General features: G+C 50.1%; 4 protein-coding genes across 4 annotated transcripts in view; 2 read left to right on the forward strand and 2 right to left on the reverse strand.

Annotated features, from left to right (window-relative positions):
• Positions 1-1110, forward strand: part of SRF (serum response factor) — a 6814-nt gene extending 5704 nt beyond the window's left edge. Inside the window, exons 4-7 of the mRNA XM_072410049.1 lie at positions 69-188; positions 324-506; positions 659-735; positions 1090-1110. Of these exons, the coding sequence (XP_072266150.1) occupies positions 69-188; positions 324-506; positions 659-735; positions 1090-1110 (401 nt within the window). The remainder of the gene's footprint in view (positions 1-68; positions 189-323; positions 507-658; positions 736-1089) is intronic.
• Positions 1111-4869: 3759 nt separating this feature from the next.
• Positions 4870-12833, reverse strand: PTK7 (protein tyrosine kinase 7 (inactive)). Its single transcript, XM_072410327.1, has 13 exons — positions 12409-12833; positions 9550-9710; positions 9211-9477; positions 8386-8519; positions 8173-8308; positions 7743-7859; positions 7507-7656; positions 7142-7292; positions 6917-7058; positions 6786-6860; positions 6190-6341; positions 5613-5791; positions 4870-5541 (listed from the first exon to the last, which is right to left on the reverse strand). Exons 1-13 carry the CDS (start codon positions 12831-12833, stop codon positions 5381-5383), a joined length of 2250 nt encoding a protein of 749 aa, XP_072266428.1. The 3' UTR covers positions 4870-5380.
• A 917-nt stretch (positions 12834-13750) lies between these two features.
• MRPL2 (mitochondrial ribosomal protein L2) lies at positions 13751-15867 on the reverse strand. The gene is made up of 3 exons (XM_072410328.1): positions 15835-15867; positions 15179-15353; positions 13751-14577 (listed from the first exon to the last, which is right to left on the reverse strand). Exons 1-3 carry the CDS (start codon positions 15865-15867, stop codon positions 14294-14296), a joined length of 492 nt encoding a protein of 163 aa, XP_072266429.1. The 3' UTR covers positions 13751-14293.
• A 2983-nt stretch (positions 15868-18850) lies between these two features.
• Positions 18851-23549, forward strand: KLC4 (kinesin light chain 4; the record flags this gene model as incomplete). The annotated part of the gene is given in 9 exon segments (XM_072410051.1): positions 18851-19135; positions 21094-21172; positions 21692-22005; positions 22084-22251; positions 22314-22458; positions 22531-22583; positions 22945-23012; positions 23196-23304; positions 23385-23549. Coding segments are annotated over 9 exon segments (1371 nt in total), but the record flags the coding sequence as incomplete, so codon positions are not given.
• Between the last annotated feature and the right edge of the window lie 697 nt (positions 23550-24246).

Consider the following 24246-nt stretch of genomic DNA (forward strand, 5'->3'; position numbering starts at 1 on the left):
CCAGCAGGGGGAGCTGTAGCTCAGTGGGTTCATGTACAGGGTGTGAAGGCATTGCTTTGTGTCTCCAGCAGGGGGAGCTGTAGCTCAGCAGGTTCCAGTTCAAGCCATCCAAGTTCACCCAGCTACACAGGCTTCGCCATCCAGTGACAGTAGCTCGGATCTGGTGCAGACATCATCTAGCGGGACAGGTGGGTGCAATCACTGATCTGTGGTGTTTGGTGTGTGTCAGGTGACATTGTATGAAATGTGTGTTGGGGGTAAGATATGATGAGAATGCTATGGCAGACAGCTCTCTTTAATGTACTGTCTGTCTCTTCCACTAGTGACCCTGCCCGCTGCTATCATGACTTCCTCTGTGCCCACCACAGTGAGCGGTCACATGATGTACCCCAGTCCGCACGCTGTCATGTATGCTCCCACTCAGGGTTTGGCAGATGGGAGCCTGGCGGTGCTCAATGCCTTCTCCTCGGCTCCCCAGATGCAGGTGTCCCACTCGCAGGAGCAGGGTAAGGACTGGGTGAAAACTGCATGCTGTATGGCGCCACTTTCTCCTCTACCCACAAGCCTTTGCAGGGTTGGGGAGGACATTTCAGCATGGTGTGGTATTCTTCATTAAGACGCTGCCTTCCCCCCTAACAGTTTTGTGTTCATTTTACAGGTGGAGTACAGCAAGTATTCCTTACAGCACCGCCTGGCACCGTCCAGATTCCAGTGTCTGCAGTGCAGCTTCATCAGGTACAAAACCAACACGGTACATGCTTGTCATTGGCTGCCCTGTGGGGACCGGGTAGGTTAAATCTTCTAAAGAGCCCATTGGTGGATGCCACCTTGTGAGGCAAAATGCTGCTCGCACCCATGCCATGTCTGAAGGTTGTGTAAGGAGGGTCTGGAAGTCATATGAGTGGGGGAACATGCTGGAGTTCCCTCTATCTGAAGTTGTCAAATTCTTCGGTAAACTCCCTGCCACACTCCTGGCAAAAGAGCTAAATGTTACTGTACAAGAAATGATCTTTGCTTTTAAATATGTTCTGCACTCCTTGCTTTCTGGATCAGAAATCTCACATCTGTAATATCTGTTCTGTCCAGCAGATGGCGGTCCTGTATGAGTGACATGTGGGAGGGGCTTGGCATTGTCCCCGGTGGGGACACCCAGCACAGAAATCGTTTTATTAAGGAAACGCAGAGGAAGGATGACAAATCCTTTTATTTTTCTAAATGTAGGTTCTCAGTATTTATGTGACAGGTTCTCTTTAGGTTCCTGCGGGGGTGGGGTGATATTTTTATATGCTTTGTGATTGATGGTTGAACCCTTACCTGCCAGTCCCTGGCACTGTATGCTCCGTCAGTGAAGTGTTAGCTCTTTGGTCACTGCGGTGGCCCTCCAGGAGTTGCTGCCGTCAGGGTTTCAGCGCCTCTCTGATCACATGTACTGTAATCCCGGCCTGGATTGGATCATACAGGAACACTATTACCGCCCCTCAGGTCACATGACCTCCAATGTGCCAGTCGTTGGAAAGCTCACAGAGAAGATATTTTGCATTGGGTTTTAGGGTCACCCGATAGGGGGCAGATTGGCCCAGAACAGCCCTATCAGGGCATCTTCTCTTATCTATTGAACCCAAATCCTGGGTATGAATTCCTGATGTGGTGCATTAGGTGAATTGTTGTCACTTATTGCCCCATCAATGGTATGGTGAGTGACCCAGAAGACACTAACCCCATCTTTTCAACCCCCCCCCATTCACAATCGGTGCCAGAAATGTCTACACTGCTGCTTCAGCCATCCTCATAGGCAAATCCTTGTTGGTCACATGACCATAAATGCCCCCCCTACAGATTGCATTGTGTCAGTCATTTCCTCTCAAACCTCCAACCCACGCAACCTCTTCTCTACAATTACCTCCTAAACCCCCCACCTACTGCATTGTGTCGGAGGGGGGGTTATACTTTATTTCATCCAAAATCTGGTGAACTGCCAACCAAAACTTGACGGTTATTTGTAAGACCCAATGGGGGAGGGGGGGCACCTCTGCGTCGCTTTTATATTATGCCAAATACCGCCGCCCCCAGGCACCACCGTGTAGCCCTATGTTCCACTCAGGTAGATGGGGGAGGGGTGGTAAGTAGCCAAAGGATTGCATGTGGTGTCGGGGCAAACTGGGAATCCTCAGTGATGGGGTGTCAGGAATCGGGGTCAGCAGGGCGAGGGAAGAAGTGTTCCAGATTCCAAAGTCTAAGCAGGAAGGGGGCAGCGATTGGGGTCCACAGATGGTGATTGGGGACAGAGGGGGTTGCTGACTGACCAATCAGAGTCCGTCAGGATGTGGTGGGGGGAGGGGGGTGTATCTGGCTGACCTTTTTACCCCTTTTAGGAATAACTTTCAGGTCCTCTGGGATCCACGGCTATAATTACCACCCCAGATCACAGTACATTAGTGGGGTGGGAAGAAGGAGGAGGTGTCTTGTTGGGACCGTGATCTACAGCAGGGGTGATGAGCTGGGATACGGCAGGAATGGGGGTACCTGGCTGGGATCGGGGTGGGGGTACCTGGCTGGGGGTGTACGGCAGGAAGGGGCTTTTGTTGCTGCTGCAAGTTTTCTATAACGCTCCTGAGCTCAGGGAGATGATGGGGGTTGGGAGGCGGCTTCACTTTTTGTTTAATCAGCTTTTTGAGTTTTTATCTTTTTGTTGTGCTTTGTGTGGCATTTTTATGGAGATTTTCCAGGGATTTCCCCGGAGAAGTTGTGGAAGACACAGTACTGTGTACATAATCTTTTCTATAAAACAGAAAAAGAGAAAAAAACTTTCAATAAATGTATCATTTTGTGCACATTTCATATTGTGTGACTCCTGACTGACGCCTTTCACCTTCCTCAGGGGCCACATCACTAACAATTCATAAAAAATTCTTCTTCCAATTGTTGGAGCCCCAAAACTTCATTTATATTCAAATTTTGTATATTGCGGGGGGGAGGCGCATCCCTAAATATTAGCGGAGACCCCAGACCTACACCTATTGGCCCTGCCAGTAACACTTCCTGCCCTCTGACCACTCCCCCTGCCCTCTGACCACTCCCCCTGCCCTGTGACCACTCCCCCTGCCCTCTGACCACTCCCCCTCCCTTCTATGTGTGCCGTCCCTACACCAGGTAAGACTCCGGGTATTTCCCTCATTAATGCCAAATACAGCTGCCCCCAGGCACTACAGTGTAGCCCCGTATTGCAGTCAGTAATGGAACGACCCCATCTACCTAATATTATTCATAAACAGCATTTATATAGCTCTAACATATTATGCAGCGCTGTACAATTAAATAGAGGCCCAATATCACAATTTTTGGATAACTCACCATTCCCCCTCTCTGATCATAACCTTATCAACCTATCAAACCCTTGCCCTCCCTTGCCGTTCTGGGTGTTATTACAAAAAGAACGTGCGTACGATCGGTCAGAACGTTCATCCTGCAGATTGTTCACTTACCTCTGCAATATTAAGTAGCTTTGGCTGCGGTGTGTGAGGAGCGAGGTGAACATGAGGTGCAAGTTGTGAAGAAGCGCGGAGTTTGGTGTAAAGATCGATTGGTGAATCGAGATATTTCCCATGACAATCTGCTACAGGAACTGCGCTGGACATCCCCAGATGGCTACAAAAATTGCCAAAGATAATTATTGCATGATCTGATCTGAGAGGGGCAAGCTGCTCATTGCACCCCCAGCGCCCCCTGCAGGATCCCTGAGAGAAGAACTTCTCTGGTAAATAAGCACCAAACCAAGCCCTGCTCACTGCACCCTATTAATTGCCCCCCACCCCACAATAAAGATGAAACATTTGTGTAAAATTTCTCCTGAGAACCCCTGCAAATCTATGGGAGTGATAAGGAAATATGGAAGGAAACCAATGGGGCTCCTGATGCCCCCCTCCCCCCACACCTTCATCCAGGTGCCCTGTGGCATCTCACCCTTCTCCAGACCCCAAATTTACCCCACCGCATGCAGAATATCACTCAGCACCACCTGGACAGGGCAGACGTGTCCTCGTAGGGAAACCTGGCACCGCTCATTCCAAGTGTAATACCGGACTACTATGCGAAAAAAAGTGTCAAAATCATAATCCCGGCGAGTCTGAAATGCCCCATATACCCCCTTCATATACCCCATGTGATGGAGGAAAGGGGTACCCAGGGCTCTCCCTTTCATACACCTCTATGGTAAAAGGAAACTGGAGCAGAAAATAGTCTACGGTTCTTCGGACCCCGAGCATTGCACCCTAAAACTCTGTCCTGTAGGGGGCGCTTCTCCCAGGCTCAGAAGTCTGCCATATTTTAAAGTAAACTGTGGGGGTCCCCTCCCTTCAGCATGAACCCCGATACATCTACCCCATTCACTCCATCTACCCCCATTCACCCCATCACTCTGACAGGACACGGACTCTCTAATCCTCTGCTTTGCCCCCTCACCGCTACAACTCTGAACACAACTTTCCCCCGAAAGACCCCCCTCATACCCTCCCCCATTCATTCCATAAATAACCCCAATACACCTCCATTACAGAGCCATAATATTGTCATCACTTCTCACAAACCCGATGTTCCCCTCCGTGGTGTCACAAAGTTTCCTCCTCCTAAATCTTTTCTCTGGTATAACCCCATTATTCACCCCCTCCAACCTCAGCCATTGGCTGCTCTGCCCTCTCCTGGGGATCCTATTTATCTCCTTCCCTCAGAAACATCTGAATGCCACAAAATCCACCTACCTACCCCATACACAGCCTTCCCACATACCCCGTACACGGCCTGCCCACCTACCTTCATACCCCATACATATCCTTCCCACCTACCTACCTACCCCATACACAGCCTTCCAAAAGGCGATGGAAATTCAGGACCAATAGAAATAATCTAATCACTGCTAGAACTTTGGTGGGGAAAGTTTCCTCCCCCTTTCTGTATAATCCCAGCTTGTGTTCTGATTGGCTGTCACTGTGCCCCATAGGCCGTCCCCTTTTAGGGTTACTGTAGTGTTCGGATCCAGTAAGGCTGCTTTTCATTTGTACCGGCTCCTGACATTAATCTATAGTGAATAAATACCTGATTCTAAAACAATTGTAACATTAGTGTTAATAATTTATGTACACACATGTAACAGTCCCCTGCCGGGGGTAGTGATGTCACGCTGGACGGGGTAGTGATGTCACGCTGGGCGGAGTCTTTGTGCTTTGGAAGGATTGTTATCCCCCAAGGAGGAGCGGAGTTCCTGATGCAGCACCAGACACGAGCTGAATGCCACCATTGTACCTATTTCAGCCGTAAATGTTCAATAGTTGTGCTAGGGCCCCCCCAAGGTGGGGTCTGTGCTTCTCCATGGGGCCCCTGGGCAGTCTCACACCTTGCTGTCTGCAGAGGTATCACCGAGAGAATTGACAATGTCACTAAATGATGGGCGTTCTTTGGGACTGGCGGCCCAGCAGCGCTGCATCAATTTGTAGAATCGAGAAGAACAATTTTCCGGGGCGGAGAGCTTCAGGGAGCCGTTCTGTAAACCTGGAAGAGAACACAAACTGATGAGACTTCCCTCTGTGCCAGGCAGGACAAGGCGAGGGTATGAAACTTACCGGCCAGAACCTCATCATCGGCCATGGGGGTAAAGGGCATCTCCCCCAAACTGAACACTTCCCACATCAGCACCCCGAAGGACCAGATGTCAGATTTGGTGGAAAAGTCATCGTCCTGAACGGCCTCTGGGGGCATCCAGCGTAGGGGCACCCAGGCCTGCCGGAGGTGATAATATTCACTGCAATACAAGAGATGGAATGACATTATCTGCCCCAGGGAGTGGCAATTCTATTACCCCTCCCATATCATTACATAGTCACTACAAACATTTTATTTTCTTCTCACTAAAATACACCGGAAGTGATGACAAAACATTGCAAGTGCTGACAGGTCCAACACAAACCGGACCGGGGGATCGGGAATTACAAGGGGAGCTTCCGAATGGGTGCTAAGGAGAGCAAAGTGCATGGGTGCCCCCAATCACTGCATAGAAAGTCTGGGGGGGGGGGTGAGAAGTGCCCAAGACACCACCCTCAGAGGTGAGCCAGAGGCAGGATAAACCCAGGGGGGTATTGTTTGGAGGCAGGATAAACCCGGGGGGTGGAAGAGTTCAGTCCATGCCCCTGCATTACCCACCTGTTGTAAACGTCTTTGTTCAGCCCCAGTGCAGAGATTTTTACCACCCGCTGGGCACTGACCAGACAGTTCCTGGCTGCCAAGTCCTTGTGCACAAAACGGTTGTTGGATAAATGCTCCATGCCTAATGCCACCTGTGAACACAGCGCCACCTACAGGAAGAGATATTAGTGATTAATGGTTTCCGGAGGCAAACGCCTTCACTGCCAAACCCATAACCAGATGCACTCCGGGTTTCCATTACATAAAACGCACGAATACAAACAATTAGAACTTACCCCTCCAATGCAGTGTTCTCCCCAGAATGTAGAGGGCAACAAATATTTAGTGTTAAATTGTTGCTGCCATATGAATCTCACCCTGATAATTCTGTCAGCCTACCCCCCATACTTCCTAATGCCCACCCTTAGTACCCCCAATTTATCCGTTGTCCTTGTATTATGCCCCAAATTGTTACCCCACTTGTTAATGAGCACCCAGAGAAAACCAGATGGTTACTGAGGTAAAAGGGGGATCACTGCCAAATGCCCCCATAGCTCTGCACCCCAGGGCGCCATTCAACGTACGATAGATTGGTGGCAGCTCTGTCACCTCACCTTGTGCCGGGTGCTCAACCCCTTCGCCTTCTCATCTTTACTCTTTGAAATTCGAAGAAACTGTTTCAGATCCCCCTAAAAAATAAAAAACGGAAAGATATAATAAGTGGAGGCGGACGCAGCCAGGGAACGCGGGTGATGATTGGGGGGACATACAGGAAGCTGTCGCGGTGTACGATGTTACAGGCGTTGCCGGCAATACACGTGTATTTCCCAGAATCCTCGCTGGATACATGATAGACTACCAAAGAGCCATTTGGCATGACCTGAATCCTGCACACAGGCAAAGATTTAACATGTGAATTGCAGCATTAAGAGTGAGACTGGAAGAGAGAACAGATAGGAGGGGGTCTCACCTCTGATGCGGTTTGTTCCCATCTATCAAACCATCGCGTCCTCTCCATTGGATGTGCGGCACAGGGTCAGCGCTGGCCTGGCAGTGCAGGATGGCGGAGTTCCCCTGGTACACTGTGGTGTTCTCAGGAACAATCCGGAAACTGATGAAGACTAAAGCAGGAAACAATCACAGCCCCATCAGAGGTTCCCCCAGAAATATATAACAATCTATAACAATCTACTCCAATTTAGCTGCGTCCAGAGTTTTGTATCTGTATTACAGGGAGGAGTTTTCTGCCCCACGTACAATCCAATGCCCTCCAATGCCCCCTTCTGGATGGTGGCTGCATAGCCTGGAGCAGTGATGACAACCATCTGCCCTTACCTGCCACAGAAAGATACACCATAGCCTTGATCTCCCCCTGCTGGCTGTTAGAAGCAATGCACGTGTAATTTCCAGCATCTTTGCGGGTGACGCGGTGAAATCGTAGGAGACCGGCCTCGGAATTCACATGAGGGGGAAGGTTGCTCCCATCTGCCAGAAGACAATCAGACCAATGTCAGGGGCCACAGAGGCTACCAAATATAAAAAACATGCCAAGTAAGACTGAGCCCACTTACCTGTTTTCACCCAATGGATGGTGGGTTTGGTTCGGCCGGTTGCAGAACAATGGACGGTAACCTCTTTATCCAGCTCCAAGCACTGAGACTGAGGGGGAGGGGTGAACTTCAGGTTCTCTGCAATAGATATTAAAGCCCAATTAGGTGCCAGGCTCTGGTATAGGAAAACCCCTTACATACATTTCAGGTGGGATGAACCCTTCATGGGGTGTAAAGTGAAGATTGGGGTGCAGATGACAGAAAGCTGCTTACATCAGAAGGATTTCTGGGTGGAATTACTTGTGTGGTGTTCGGGTTTTCCCTTCACATTTAGCAGGGTAGCTGAGTCCCTGGCATTGGGTCCTCTCCAAGTTCCACCAATTGCCCCAACCCCCACATATTATACCCAATTGCCCCCCCCCCCCGCTCACATATTATACCTAGCACTCACCCAGTACAGCGACCCGAGCGGAAGCCTCGATCCTGCCAGCTGGCGTTCTGCTCACACACGTGTATATCGTCCCATCATAAACCTCCACATTCAGGATTTTTAGGGTTCCATTTTGGAAGATCTGGAATCGGGAATCCTGTGACAGAAATTAGAATATGAAAGCGGCAGACAGAATCAGCCAAAATGACCAAACCCAGAGCAATGCCCACTAACCGAGACAATGAGGTACCCATTGCGGTACCAGGTGACGTTTGGCTCCGGAGACGCTTTACTGAGACAATGCAGAAATCCGGATTTCCCCTCATCCATCGCCGTGTCCTGAGGCCTCTCCACCCACTCAGGAGACGCTGCAAAGACATCAGAAAGACCAATGAGAGGGTGAGGGGTGATGGGCAGTGCGGGTGCTGCCAGGTGAGGGGTGCAAGGCCATGGTCAATGGGGGTGCTGCCAGGTGAGGGGTGCAAGGCCATGGGCAGTGCGGGTGCTGCAAGGCCATGGGCAGTGCGGGTGCTGCAAGGCCATGGGCAGTGCGGGTGCTGCAAGGCCATGGGCAGTGCGGGTGCTGCAAGGCCATGGGCAGTGCGGGTGCTGCAAGGCCATGGGCAGTGCGGGTGCTGCAAGGCCATGGGCAGTGCGGGTGCTGCAAGGCCATGGGCAGTGCGGGTGCTGCAAGGCCATGGGCAGTGCGGGTGCTGCAAGGCCATGGGCAGTGCGGGTGCTGCAAGGCCATGGGCAGTGCGGGTGCTGCCAGGTGAGGGGTGTGGGGCAATGGGCAGTGTGGGTGCTGCCAGGAGACGATGGGCAGCGTGGGTACAAGGCTGTGTTGGTGCTGCTGGGATACAGATGCTGGGTGATGGGCGGGGTTGACGTTGATGTGGGCAATAGCTTTATGGATACCAGTGGGAGCCAGGTACAGGGCAATAGGCAGTGAGGGTGCTTTCAGGACATTGGTGCGGGGCAATGGATAGTGTGGGTGCTGCCAGGTGTCAGTTGTGTGGGTGCTGCCTATAAGCATCACATAGCGGGTTGTAGACTTACTTGCCACAGTGATTTCCAGGTCTTGTTGTTTCTCGCCCGCCTTGTTTGCAGCATGACAAGTGTACACCCCGGTGTCCTCCTCCATTATGGGACTGAAAACCAACTCATTTCCAGCCTGGTACACCCTGCCCTGCTCGGCAATACGCTGCCCACTCCTCGTCCACCATACGGTAGGTGGTGGCAGGCCGTCTGGCTGCTTGCAGGTGATGCGATGTAGAGTTTCTGCAGTGAGAATTCGGGCAGATAGGGGGCGCATATCCTCAATTTCTGCAGGAAGAAAGCAGAGTTACTCCACTCATTGCTGGCGGAGGGTTTACTTATCTATGGAGGAGCTCTTACTGGCCAGGCTGAGCTTTGCTTGCAGAGTGAGCTGTCTGCCCCGTTGTCCGGTCCCCACACAGCGATAGGTGCCAGTATTACGGGGACCCACGGAAGTGATGAGAAGGGAACCATTCTGGAAGACTGTGACCCTGTAAGTGGAGGAGACGAATCCATTATTACATTATAATCATTCAGTTCTATGAAGCTGCCTTTGTGTATTGATATTGTGCCGCTTCAATAAAAGAAGTGACAGGGACTCTTTACAGCATAAAGAACGGCTCTATGCATGGAAATGTCACTATGGCCGCTGCAGTATATGAAGAGTTCAGATATCACAATGCCACCAAACCCAGCAAGAAACGCCGAGGGCAGCAACATGGAGGGAATGATGGCCGGGTGTACATTCTGCTCTATGCACCCCGCTGTGCTCTCCCCCTTTCCTCGTCCAGCGATGATGGGTTTATCTTGCCTCATGATGATCGCTGTACACACGCCGGGTGATCATTGGGCGAGGATCATGTGACATGCGAGTGTCGCCGTGCTCCAATTCTCTTTACCAGCGGTCGCCAACCAGTAGTCCGTGAGAAAATTTAGGGGGTTCGCGGCCCCGGTCGGTGCACCCCTAAGCAGGGTCCAGAGAAGGACCCCGCTGGGGGAGGCACTGGCCAGGACTACGGATCAGCCCCCCGCACAGTTGGAAGGGGGCGGGGTTATGTCATCTAGGTCTCTCAGAATCTTCTGTCGGAGTCCCGGGGTTTGAGCGCCAGTAATATTGATTTGTCATCACACTGATTGCACTCCGCTGCCAGGCTCTTACCCCAATTCTTGCACTTATTGGTTCCGCCAATCCCACCAGCCATAGAATAGTAATAGAAATCCTCTTCTAGAAGTACAACCCCCCCGCTCTGGAAGCAGCCATCTGCAATCATTATCTGACATAGATGGTGTACTCCTCCCTGGTATATGTCCCCAACAAAGAACATGTGGCGCTGTGTCTCCTCCCCAATATCATTGGATGATCCTGAGACTACAGACTCACATGGCATGAAAAGCAATAGAAATACCACAGCCCTGAATTCTGTATGAACTCTTCCAGCTGGGACTTCCAGGTCTAAAGTGATTTTGGGCCACATCATTGGTTCTCAGTCTCTGTTATTTCTCCAAGCCAAAAACAAATGTTTTATCTGCCCCCTGTCCTTCCCCAGGGTTTACCAAATGCCCCAATGTAGGCAGCTGTACCACAAACTATTTGTGTCTCTGTGGTGGTTGCTGTAGTTCTCCGGTGGCCCCTCAGAATGTTCTGGGTGTCACAGCTTTGTTCTGAGGCCAGCTGCTCATTCTAGAATCCCTTTACTTCCTTATGATCAATCTTCCAGCCATTTACACATGGGGCCACAGGGCACGAAACGTGGCCCCTAAATGACTCTGAACATGCATTTGAAGCTTAATTTGAGCTTAAACCCTGAAAACATCCGTTACCTTTGTCTGAAACTTCTAACACTAACGTTACCCCTTCCTGCTCCCTGGGGATAGCGCCACCATCAGGCAGTGCCAAGATGGTGCTGACTGCTCATGGAGACCACGTGACACTACAGTTCTAGAGTAGTACGGGGCCGGAGACTTCATGTTCAGACTCTTCTTGTTTTTACCAATCAACTCCGAAGTATATTATCACTCTGGGTCCAGACACCATCCTAAAGTATGGCCGCAGTCCAGGGCCATTCCTGGAGAGAGGCCCGGGGCACCAGGGTTAGTCGGGTCCTTTTATAAGGGCCACAGGTCTTGGCTGGGTCGTACAATATGGTTACAGACCGGTCTTTGTGTGTCCTAGAATATAGCTGTAGACCCAAATCCTAGGGTAGACCTTCAGGCCGGGTCGGGGCCATACCCTAGAGGACCCTACACAGCGATCATTGTATGGGATTGTGGGGGTTGGCTCGGCTTCCATTGAATATACCCTAAGCTACACTACAGCCGCACCTCATTAGTACCCCAGCTGCCTTTCATTCCATTTGCCCCATGTTTGGCTTACCTCCATGTGGACCCCGTGTGTTCCAGGTTAGGGGTAGCTTTTGTTACAAGGTGTACATTGCTGACCTGGTCCTGCTTGGGGTCCACTGCACTTTACTCCAGTGACTACTCGGAGCCCCCTTGGAATGCCTGACCTCTTCTATTTGCCACACTCCTCCGGGCTCCGCTGGGCCCCGTTCCCTCCTTGCTGGTGCGGACAACCAATGACTCGGTGAGCACCGCCTCTTTCTTTACGCATGATGATAGGTGGGCGGAGCTATGCACCTTCATGGATGTCGCTTTATGGATCTGCAATAATTAGCCGCTAAATGACTGCTTTCCGCTAATGTCACCCCATGTTGATGGTATGGTATGATGATGGTATGGTATGATGATGGTATGGTATGGTGATGGTATGGTATGATGATGGTATGGTATGGTGATGGTATGGTATGATGATGGTATGGTATGATGATGGTATGGTATGATGTTGATATGATGATGATGGTATGATGATGGTATGATATGATGATGGTATGGTATGATGATGGTATGATGATGGTATGGTATGATGGGTAAGTGACTGCTTCTATTTCTCAGCACTTGGGACGCCTTAAATCCAGACCAAATACCCAACTCTGCATAAATGAAGCTCCAAACATACAAGGAACCTCCACCATGCTTCACAGTTGGACTCTTTAGTGAACAAACAGCCTTCTCATCAATCCAGAGCCCCCGTTGACATTATTCTGTTTTTATGCAAAGTTGAATCCGGTGGCCTTCTTTCCATGTCAGGTTTGGCTTTTTGTCCACAATCCTCAATGACCACCCTGTGGCCAGACTTCTCCTCACACTAGATGGTCGTACCTGGATCCCACAGGTTCTGATGGCTGTGCTGGACATCTTCTCATTAAAATGGAAAGAAAGCATGAGGAGTCTTTCATTAGCGGCATTAAGCTTACTTCGCTGAGCACGGGTAAATGAAGATGATTAGAACCTGTATTAGGGTAATCGTATGACCCCACCAATCCCGAAATTTCTGCATTCACGCTGCTTGGAAAGCCAAGGGTGGTCACACTCCGTCCTCCATGGCACAAAGACAAAAGAGCGTTACCAGCCCAATTATCCTCCATGGCATGAAGGCGGAAAGGCCTCGTCACTCCCCTCCAATCTTCCATATCACAGAGATCCATCCCACCCTCCATTCCAGAGCCGCTCCCACTGTACCGCTGTGCCATGTAATCCATTAGGAGTCTCCAACTGAACCAGTTCTGTCCCTGCTCACTCTCCATATCGCAAAGAGCCCCGTCTGTCCTCCCTCCATATCGCAAAGAGCCCCGTCTGTCCCCCCTCCATATCGCAAAGAGCCCCGTCTGATATATATGTGTGTATACGTGTACAGGGAACGTGTCCAGTCTGACACGCTAACAACACGCTTAGCTGCCACTGACCACAAGGTGTCACTGCGAGATGATGGAACAGCCACTGGTCCTTCTCTAATATAAACCTGCCTGGACCCAGACTGAGAATCCAGCTCAGGGGTTCAGTGTCACCCCTATACTGACCTGAGAGGGGCAAACTGCTCAATGCTCCAGGAATCCCTAGCGCCCCCTGGAGGAACCCTGGGTGACAAACCCCACCATACAGAGATCATCAACTGAGGATGAGAGGGGCCACTACACAGGACAATGATCACCGATTGGTCAGTAAAATAAATCCCGTGCTCCCTCCCCAAATGAATTCTGGGATACAAGGGGCTAATGCCCTCTAGACACATCACGTGTAGCTGGGCCGTCACCACAGATCAATGCGTTTCCTGGAATAGAGGAGCTGATGGAAGATTCTGGGCCGCCATCCATCATCCAATCAATAGAAAACCTTTTACGCTGCGGCCAACAGAACCTCCAACTGGGGGCCACGGGGGACCAATAAATAATAGATGGGCTCCAACAATCTGCCGCCATCTTCTTCCCATAGTGTGACGGCATCCAACGTTCCATCAAAAACCCCCCTCCATTCCCCCCCCATATTTTACAATATACCTCCAGCAGAGACCCCTTCTGCTTTATTTCTGAGAGGAGCTCGGCCAGTCCCTTCCTATCCATGTTTATAGAAAAACAAAACCATCAGTCCAACCTCACAGTACGAGAATGTAAGAGATTCACCGACCCCCCATCCCTGGAGGACATCATTCATCAACATTCACACATTTGTAGTTTTATGCTGAGATTTTATTTTTTGAGGCAAGATGAAAATTCACATGGCAGAAAGAATGTCTCGTTCTGAATAAAGTGAGGTCTGGAATTCTTCTATTGTAGGCTCGCAGCTCTGGTACATTGGTTATGGGTGCTGCCATCGGTCGGTTATGGGTGCTGCCATCGGTCGGTTATGGGTGCCCATTGTCTGACATTAGTGGTGAGATTATAGGTTTGTATTGATGGCAGACATTCTCTCTCCACCATTATACCACCAAGGCATGAATGGAGGGAAACTTTCCATCAGGGATTCCAGGAGACAAGAAGGGAAGTTGGAAAGGTTTCCCTAAATTCATTTTGTGTCTCCGGTCATGTGACGTAAAAAAAAAAAATCATGATGAGTTTCTATTCCTCATTTTATCGAAAACCACAAACATTGGCTCCATATACAGTGAGGAGGACGTGAAGCTTTCAGTCTTCCTGGAGGTGTAACAAGAACTATCCGGCCCCTCACACAGTGGGAATACAGACCGTCTGTCCTTAGGAGTAATGGGGGGTCAAATCCGTACTGGCGGGCCGGCGCTCGGTAACTTTACATAACTCTTTATTGGTGGCAGAGGTTTGATCTTCCTTCCTGCCCAGCCCCCCTTTCTCTTCCAGAGTCCACTAGAAGGTCGGATTCCCAGCCAGCGGTTCCGCCCGGCCTTTCCAATGATTCTCTTGTTGTGGTCTACATTAGACACGCGGCCCACCGTGGCCACACAAGTCTCCGATACCTTAAAAGAGAGATGAGATACGACGGAGGTGAGAATGGGGGATGTGACATGGCAGAAAGGGGAGAGAAGGGGTCATCACAGCCAATCAGATCACAGCCACTCAGAGTCATCACAGCCAATCAGATCACAGCCACTCAGAGTCATCACAGCCAATCAGATCACAGCCCCGCCCATTTCAGCTTTTTACTGAATGAATACACACAGCGCCTCCATGGGCAGAAGGGAGATTCATAGATCGGTTTGCGTGTTAGTGAAGTGACACCGAATAAAATCTATGCGTCAGTATGCTGCCTGAGTGTTAGTGGAGGAGGGGAATCTACTCCCCCCCCCCTCCCCCCTTCTTACCCTGTTCTGATCTTTAGACATTCTGATTGGCTGGGATGATGTAACTCCGGTGCCGCGATTTATTCTGTCCCAGGGGCTGCAGGGAAAGCCGGGGGATCCCAAAAATTGATCCCACTGAACCCCCCCTACCCCAGAGAGCCTATGATGGCAGTACTGCCCCCTATTGGGGGGAGGCAGGTGAACATATAATTTGTGTAAGAAATAAAATCAACTTAGAATTCAAATCACATTAACTCGGAAATAGGAGGCGGGGATTAGAGATCCGGGAAGGCGGAGAATATGAATAAATTAACATAAATTAGGATGAGAATCAACCCTGACCAGTGTGATCTCTTCCTCCGGTCTTTCTCTTCCCAATAGGATTCACAGTGTATTTGGTGGGCGGCTTCCAGATCTCAAAGTGAGCGAGGGATGAGGTGGTGAGGAGCCCCCTGCGGAAGAGGGGCCACGAGGCTCCGGCCTGTGGGAGGGACAAGAGCGTTACTGTGACAACAACCTATCACAATGCAAAGTTCTACATCGCAGAGACACTGCATGCACACGTCAGTACGGGGAGACCCCCAACCCCTCCCCCCACATATGTCAGTACGGGGAGACCCCCCAACCCCTCCCCCCACATATGTCAGTACGGGGAGACCCCCAACCCCTTGGGCCCCTGGGGGTCCCTCTTTCTCTTTAGCTTGAGTTTATTTGTTGGGGAGCAGAATATGACAGGCAGCATTAACAAACACCACACTGCTCTGCTCTGTGACGTCATTATACACGCCCACTTGTACACGCCCACTCTGGGCTGGGATGTTCAATTCTTCCTAGTTTTTATAAACGGGAAGATGCATTTTGGGGTACAGCTAGCTCTGAGGGTCCCCTGTGTACCCCGATAATGTCAGGTCGGTAGGGCATACTGATCAGGAGATATGGGGGTTTATACTCGGATAGATGTAAGGCTGTACAACATGACATGCAGCATTCACACAAACATAGCTGTCAAACTTTCCTGATGATGACGTCATTGTACACGCCCATTTGTACACGACCCCTGCTAGATTTATTTGTTGGAACTCAGCAGCACGATAAATATCTTGTTGTGGGCGGGCTAAGTGAAATCACTGTTTAAGGGGCGTGGTTTACAAGCTGCGCTCTGCACATGTAGCAGTATGAGAAGGGGAGGGGTTATGATGTCACTATCCCTGGGCGCGGTTAAGGAGCTGCATTGGGAGGTATGTGTGTAGTGGGCGGTATCTGTGATGTCACTGGGCGGAGTTTAGTCGCTGCATGGGCGGGGCTTGCACAGGAAGGAGCTGTGTTCGGTGTCTGTGATTTCTGGTTGCCGGTCCGGTCTGCGTGATTGGCCCCCTAGTTACAGGAGGGGCCCCTGGACACATAGAGGAGCCCCTGTAGTCATTGAGGATCCCCAGCATTAAGTGGCTTTGAGGAGAGGTGAGCTTGGCTTCCTGTCTGCGCCTCCTTTGGGTGGGGGAGGGTCACTGCAGCCAACAAAGCAGTCTGGCCGGTCTGTGGCCCCGCAGGGGTTAAAGGCTGGGTGTTGTGTGATTGGCTGTCCCGGGCTCCAGGGAGGGTTTAACCCTTGTGGGTGTGCTGACATCAAGGGGTTAATGGGCAGCTGGTGGGGGGTGAAAACACTTGGCATGGTCAGGCCTGCAGTAGGAGGAGCTAATCATATGTGCCCCCCCCAACAGAAGGGGTTAATGATTTGCCCCCCCCCCCACAGAAAGGGTTATTCTGTGCCCCTCTCCCAACAGAAGGGGTTAATCGTATGTGCCCCTCCCCCAACAGAAGGGGTTATTCATCTGTGACCCTCCCCCAACATAAGGGGTTAACTATCTGTGCCCCCCTCTACCAGATTGGGGGTTAATAATTTGTGCCCCCCCCCCAGCAGAAGGGGTTATTCATCTGTGACCCTCCCCCCCACAGAAGGAGTTAACTATCTCTGGCACCCCAACAGATTGGGGTTATTGATTTGTGTTTGAGGGTATCTGTGGGGATCATTAACCCTTCACACCACACCTAGGCCATATGGGGGGGGGGAGGGTTAGTGTTGAGTATGAGAGGGACACCGGAGTATATCGGGGTGTAGGGGGGCAAAGATTCTGAGGGGTGGGAGGCCCAACAGACGGGTGTCACTGGTTCTGTGTGCAGAGAGTGTGCTGGGCCTTGTAGAGTTCCCATAATAATGCCCCCGGGATATGATGGTAATACCCCCCAGGATATGACCCCTCCAGGATATGACGGTAATACCCCCCAGGATATGACGGTAACAGCCCCCGGGATATGACCCCCCATGATGAGATGGCTGACAGGCAGCATGAGACCTTATCCAGGACTGAGGGAGACAGGTCAGGGGGGGACAGATAGATCTGAGTGTCATCAGCATACAGATGTAAGCCAAAGGAGGATATGAGACTACCGAGAGAGGAGGTGTAAAGAGAAAAGAGGACCGGTCCAAGGACTGACCCTTGGGGAACACCAACATGGAGGACAGTGGGGGAGGGGGAATTACCATTGAAGGAAACATGAAAGGACAGACAGATAGGAAATGGTTAATGGGCTTCCCCCCAAAATTGTCCTTATACTGTGATAATGAATATAGTGGGCATTAGATTGTGAGCTCCTTTGAGAGATTGCTAATGACACGACTATGGGGGGGATTGGATTGGACATTCCACACACCGGGGGATCGGGGAAGACGATTAACCATAATGGGGGAGTTGGGGAATACATAGGTGTGAGCTCTACTCCCCAGATTTGTTGGAGGAGCCCCAAATCACTTCTCCACCCCCCACATCCCCCTTAAGGAGGGTCCCAACCCCTTCAGCCATTTACATGCACAGTATACAAGGGCAACCAATAAAATATCATAGAAAAGTTTATTTATTTCAGTAATTCAATATATGATAAAGATTCCAAAAGTTCATTTCTATTTCACTGATTATGGTAACAAAAACCTAAAATTCAATATTTTATAAAACTATAATTTTCTGATTCTCTATACAGAGATGTTGCATTCAGTGCTAGGGGCTCGGTGGCATAGTGTGGCATGGCGTGGCATAGGGTGGCATGCAGGGGATCAGTCTGTGGCACTGCTGAGGAGTTCTGGGAGCCCGGGGTGCTATGATAGGGGCTTCTTCTGCATTTCTGGGTGTCTCTTGTCTTCCTCCCAGTTCTCTATGGGGTTTAGGTCAGGTGAGTTAGCTGGCCAATCAGTGACACCATGGTCAATATACCCGGTGTTGGTTCTTTTGTGTGTGGGCCGGTGCCAGGTCCATCATCATCTCCATAAAGCTTGTCAGCAGAGGGAAGCACGGAGTGCTCTAACCTTTCTTGCTAGACGGCTGCGCTGACTTTGGACTTAATAAAGCCAATAAGAGGACTTTGGACCACTGAGCAAGAATCGGTTTCTCCTTGGCCCAGGTAAGACGCTTCCGTCTCTGGTTCAGGAGTGGCCCATATACATGTATGTGTGGTGGTTCTGGATCCAGCCGCAGTCACAATCCTCTCAGGCCTGCGGTTACCCCTTGTGCACCTTTTTCCTGCCACATTCTTTCCTTTTATTAATGTTCGAGCACTCGATGGATAGCAGTGGCCCCCTTCCTTCCTTGTTGGGGGGTCCACCCCATGATTGTGACCACCAGAGAGACATTGAAAGGCTTCAGACCCCCTGCAGATGTTTTGGGGTAATTAGCGAGGATGCTAATGAGTGATAGAGACATACTGAGCCAATATTCTAATCTTCTGAAATACTGAATTTGGGGTTTTTATTACCTGGATCAGCAAAATGAGTAAACACGGGGATCTCTCTGTGTAAGGAATCCTTATAATATATTGTATTGCTGAAATAATGAACGTTTCCAAGATATTTTATTGGGATTTTCCTGTAAGTACCATGTGATGTCACCTGCTGTCTGTGCTGCTGTCCCGGGCACTACTATTGGTTAATGCTGGGTCCGGGGTAGAGGGCTGGGTCCTGGTTACCCCAATGCTGCTGCTTGTATGTTCTGCAGTCATGTAAAAGCTGACCTGTCATTGCAGCTGATGATGGCGCTGTCCAATCACCTGACGGCTGTGGAGTCAGAGAAACAGAAGTTACGGGCGCAGGTCAGGCGTCTCTGCCAGGAGAACCAGTGGCTCCGAGATGAGTTGGCCAACACCCAGCAAAAGCTGCAGCACAGCGAGCAGAACGTGGCCCAGCTGGAGGAGGAAAAGAAACATCTGGAGTTCATGAACCAGCTGAAGAAGTATGACGAAGATGTGTCACCAACGGTAAGTCACATGTATGACGAGGGCGTGTCACCTCCGGTAAGTCACACGTATGACGAGGGCGTGTCACCTCCGGTAAGTCACACGCAGACTCTTGCTTCCTCAGGGGATTGAAGTTCCTTTAATAAATCTCATTCCTAATTTCTGCATTTGTTTGATGTCCTGCTGGTGACAGACGGGCAGCGCCAGTATCTGCAGGGGGCTGGAACATTATATTGTAAGATCACCCGAGATGAATTCCCTCAGCATCTCCCAATCATTAAACATTCATCTTCTAGGTCTGAATACAATCTGTATGCAGAGACTCCTCCATAATGTGTCCGCCGTATCCTGCCCAGCCTGGTAGTTATGGCTGCCCACAGATGGCCAGCAGTTATCAATGGAACTATGATGGCGCTTTCACAACCCCTGAGGAAGCAGAGTCTGTGAAACGCGTTGAATACATTTTATTTGTATATTTGTATCAGATAACAGATCTTTTTAATGTTTAAATACATTTTATTCAACTTTGAAGGATGTGATTTGATGGATGCAAATATTACAATTCCCCTGTTAGATATATGACGCTAAGGGAAGAGAAAAAGGGGCTTTTTGTGGCAAAGAAAACTGAGTGTATTGATAAACGGAAACAATATTTATACCCGTGCTACAATATACTTGATCCATGCTAACTGTGCTAGACTTATGCCGTACAGTAAATTGTATTGGCAAATAAAATGTCTTGGCTCAGTACCCAATGCGTTTCGCCTAAAAAGGCTTCCTCAGGGGATTATGGAGACATATACAAAAACCTTGAAATAATAAATCGAGAACAAATGCAGGGGTCAACTAAGGGGTCTTAAATAAATAATGTTTTAGGGAATAAAGTCCAAATCCAACGTAATATCTATATATTTATATAAGTGTAACATTCTACAGCCTTGGATTATTTAAACTTCCTTTTTTGGAAGGCTCACGGCCAACAATAAATACCTTGGACTCCTAATTGCAGCATCTATAGATATTACGTTGGATTTGGACTTTATTCTCTCATATGTACTATTACCCAGTGGTACATAAATAGATACTCCGCACCATATTTATTCACCACAACATTATTATGTCCAGGATCCCATCACATGTTCATATTTAGCCCTCTTTCCACTGGTAGCTCTTAAGATACCTGCCGTTGTCAAATTTTAATAAATGACTTGGATGGATCCCATTACCCCTTAGTGGACTCCTACATATGTTCTGTTTTAATATTTCAACTCGAAGGTTATTGTATATGTCTCCATAATCCCCTGAGGAAGCCTTTTTAGGCGAAACGTGTCGGGTACTAAGATCTTTTATTTGCCAATACATTTTACTGTACTGCATAGGAGATCTATGTTATTGTAGCACCCTTATAAATATTGTTTCTGTTTATCAATACACTCAATTTTATTTACTAAAAGAAGCCCCTTTTTCTCTTTCCTTAACGTCATATTTTTATAGGCTTGACAAGTGTATTCTTGTGTACTCAGTGACCCTCTCCCTAGATAAATTCTTGTCCCGGGTCACATGCTGGGATGAGGGGGTCTCAGGTCAGAGGTCACATGCTGGGATGAGGGGGTCTCAGGTCAGAGGTCACGTGCTGGGATGAGGGGGTCTCAGGTCAGAGGTCACGTGCTGGGATGAGGGGGTCTCAGGTCAGAGGTCACGTGCTGGGATGAGGGGATCTCAGGTCAGAGGTCACGTGCTGGGATGAGGGGGTCTCAGGTCAGAGGTCACATGCTGGGGGGTCAGAGGTCACGTGCTGGGATGAGGGGATCTCAGGTCAGAAGTCACATGCTGGGGGAGTGGTTTCAAATCAGAGGTCACGTTCCGGGGTTGAGGGGCTCAGAGGTCACATGCTGGGGGTCACAGGATATAGGCAATACAGTGAATATACTGGGTGACACGGGTGGCTGTATCTTATACTTTGCTCTGTGTATCTGCAGGAAGAGAAGGAAGGAGACTCCAGTAAAGACAACCTGGACGAGCTTTTCCCCAATGAGGAGGAAGACTCTGGACAAGGAAGTGAGTATTAGAGGGCGGAGATCCTCCATAGGTGTAGAGACCTGCAAACTCAGATGGCTGTCCCCGGCTCAGATTCTTCCCCCCCCAATATCAGATTGGGATCCTGATAGAAATTCAGTGTCTGTAAACTACGACCCCCCCCCCCCCCATGTAGAACAGGTGCAAAGGGGAAGATGTTTTTGTAGTCCAGATCCGAGGAACAGGTAAGCAGCAACACTGCTTCATTGCACTACAGCTATTGTCGGTGCTATTGGCTCCCAGGGGGATGAAAGATGCAGCCAGCATACCTGAGGACAGAGAATCTGCAAGATCCTTACCCCCTCCCCCACCTGACATTACATTCTCCCTGATTGCCCCACCCCCTTTTAGAATTGTCACTGGTATCAGGGATTAGATGGGGATACCCCCACATGACAAACTACCCCCTCGCTTCTTGTCATGTGATAGGAGAAATCGATGAGGTCAGAGGTTGTACTTTCCCCCTCATCTTGTCCTCCGCTGATAATTCTCCATTCTCAGTCTCTCACCAGCACAGCGCAGCAGCCGCAGCTGCCCAGCAAGGTGGATATGAGATTCCGGCCCGTCTCCGTACGCTGCACAACCTGGTCATCCAATACGCCTCCCAGGGGCGCTATGAAGTAGCTGTGCCACTGTGCAAGCAAGCGCTTGAGGACCTGGAGAAGACATCCGGGCATGACCACCCCGATGTGGCCACCATGTTAAATATCTTGGCGCTGGTATACCGGGACCAGAACAAATACAAGGAGGCTGCCCACCTCCTGAATGATGCCCTGTCCATCCGTGAGAAGACCCTGGGCAAGGACCACCCAGCTGTAAGTATGACCACCGGGTCTCTGCTGAGTAACAACCCTCCGGTCTACGGGGGTCACAGGATTTCTTTTTGTTTGTAGGTTGCAGCAACTCTGAATAATCTGGCTGTTCTGTATGGCAAACGTGGCAAATACCGAGAGGCCGAACCGCTGTGCAAGAGGGCGCTGGAGATCCGAGAGAAGGTAAAGTCCGGCTTGTTTTATGTTTGGTCCCGGCATGTTCTATGTGGGAGATCCAGTGTGTTCTATGTATGGATCGGGTGTGTTCTATGTAGGGATCCAGCATGTGGGCATGCTATGTGGTTGCATAGAGATCCGCTATCCTGCTGATTCTGGTTCCGGTCTCTCTTCCCCAGGCCTCCTGTTACCTGAAACAAGGGAAGTATAAGGCGGCTGAGCAGCTCTATAAGGACATCCTGACCCAGGCTCATGTCAAGGAGTTTGGCTCTGTGGACGGTAAGTTCCGGCGTCTCACAGCTGACATTTCTGTGTTCCTGATTTACTAATCCTCTGCTGTCTGTCCTACAGATGACCACAAACCCATCTGGATGCATGCGGAGGAAAGAGAGGAGATGAGCAAGGTAAGTCCTGCACAGGGCACCTACCAGTCAATGGTGCCAACTATACCTATTATCCAGATATTGGTTGTCCATCATGTGTGGCACCGCGTCCTGAACCGCTTGCCGTGTGTGTGGCACCGCATCCTGGACCGCTTGTCGTGTGTGTGTGTGTGTGTGTGTGGCACCGCATCCTGGACCGCTTGTCGTGTGTGTTTCTTGTATCTAGCACCCCTCTGCCATGCCCCCTCCCCCCCTCTATATGCCCATTTCTGGTTCCTAACCACCCCATATCTGCTGCTCTGCTGATGGATACCCCCCTCCCAATCTTAGCCTTTTACTGGTCCATGCCTCACCGTCCCCTTTGTCTGTTTTCTCCCATCAGACCCCACACAATGACAGCACCCCGTACTCTGAATATGGTGGTTGGTACAAAGCTTGCAGAGTAAACAGGTAAGTGTCACATGTTCAGGTGTCCACCTAATTCATGATGTTATAATTGTCCTTCCTGCATTACTCTCATTTACTGACCTCTGAGCCACCACATCCAATGCCCATGCTCTTACCCACTGACTCTACATTCTCATCCTGTCTGTGGTCCCCACCAATATAATCACATCATTTAACCCTTCGCAGTCCAACAGTCAACACCACCCTGCGAAACCTCGGAGCGTTATACCGGCGCCAGGGCAAGCTGGAGGCAGCGGAGACCCTGGAGGAGTGCGCCATGCGTTCCCGCAGACAGGTGAGGGAACGGTCACTGGGGGAGGGGGAAATGGGGATGAAATGAGAAGGGAATTCACCATGTTCATCCTCTGTTTCCAGGGCCTGGATCCCGTCAACCAGACAAAAGTTGCCCAACTTCTAAAAGATGGTGAGACCCCCGAACAGCGGAGGAAGGGGCGTGATTCAGGCCGGAGTAGTGTGAAGTACGAGGGTGGCACAGAGGGGGCCGAAGAAGTGAGTATGGGAGGCGTGGAGTGGAGTGGGGTAAGTACAGATCCTTCATCATGACATCCAGGAGCGCAGCAATCCGAGAGGGGGGGGTAACTGCTCCACCTATAATTTCTAATGACAGAGCCCTCTGCAGTCATAAAATTCCATTCTGATTGCAGATGGCCTGCAGCTGGGCACTTCTTGTGCCTCATGTTGGGTTGTTAATGCTCCATAGTTACCCCTCCAAGAGTTTGCCTGCTGTGTGTTATCTGCCCTGTCAATGGGGGTCAGACCAGTAAATATCAGTTAAAGGTAAAATGTCTGCAAATTTGGGTGGAGCCCCTCCTTGCTGTGTGTGTCAGGGCAGCTGGTGGTCACCAAAAAGCCATAATGGCCTCTTGCATGTCCCCCCACCCTGTCATAACACCGCTGCTCCTTGTCTTCTCTACACATTGTGCATGGTGTGCTAGAATGTGAGGTGAATGTGGGGTGAATGTTGGTCATAGCTGTTCCTCATATGATGCAGTTCAGTTTGATATCCGGGCAGAGCATTCCCTAATAGTGCAGACCAATCACATCCCAGCTATTGAAGTAAAAGATATGAAATGCAGGTATTGGTGGTCTATGGGGGGGAGGGGTATAAAGATACTTTGTGAATGAGACGTCCATATTGCTATCATAATAGAAGAGATAGAAGAGTGCTGGGTATTTGTACTGAGATGTGTACAACCCATATAAAACGTTCCAACCA

The sequence above is a fragment of the Pyxicephalus adspersus genome, chromosome 4 (genome assembly GCF_032062135.1).
Source record: "Pyxicephalus adspersus chromosome 4, UCB_Pads_2.0, whole genome shotgun sequence".
Classification (NCBI taxonomy): Eukaryota; Metazoa; Chordata; class Amphibia; order Anura; family Pyxicephalidae; genus Pyxicephalus; species Pyxicephalus adspersus.

Coding starts and splice junctions, on each gene's coding strand:
- PTK7 (XM_072410327.1), bottom strand. CDS start 12,833: ATGGAGAGTGAGCAGGGACAGAACTGGTTCAGTTGGAGACTCCTAATG. Junction 8,520..9,210: donor CCTGGAAATCACTGTGGCAA/GTAAGTCTACAA, acceptor ATGTCTTTGCAG/CGTCTCCTGAGTGGGTGGAG. Junction 7,657..7,742: donor CATCCATTGGGTGAAAACAG/GTAAGTGGGCTC, acceptor GTCTTCTGGCAG/ATGGGAGCAACCTTCCCCCT.
- MRPL2 (XM_072410328.1), bottom strand. CDS start 15,867: ATGACGTCATCATCAGGAAAGTTTGACAGCTAT. Junction 15,354..15,834: donor CAGGAAAGTTTGACAGCTAT/GTTTGTGTGAAT, acceptor GCATTGTGATAG/GTTGTTGTCACAGTAACGCT. Junction 14,578..15,178: donor CGGAGGAAGAGATCACACTG/GTCAGGGTTGAT, acceptor GATGACCCCTTC/TCTCCCCTTTCTGCCATGTC.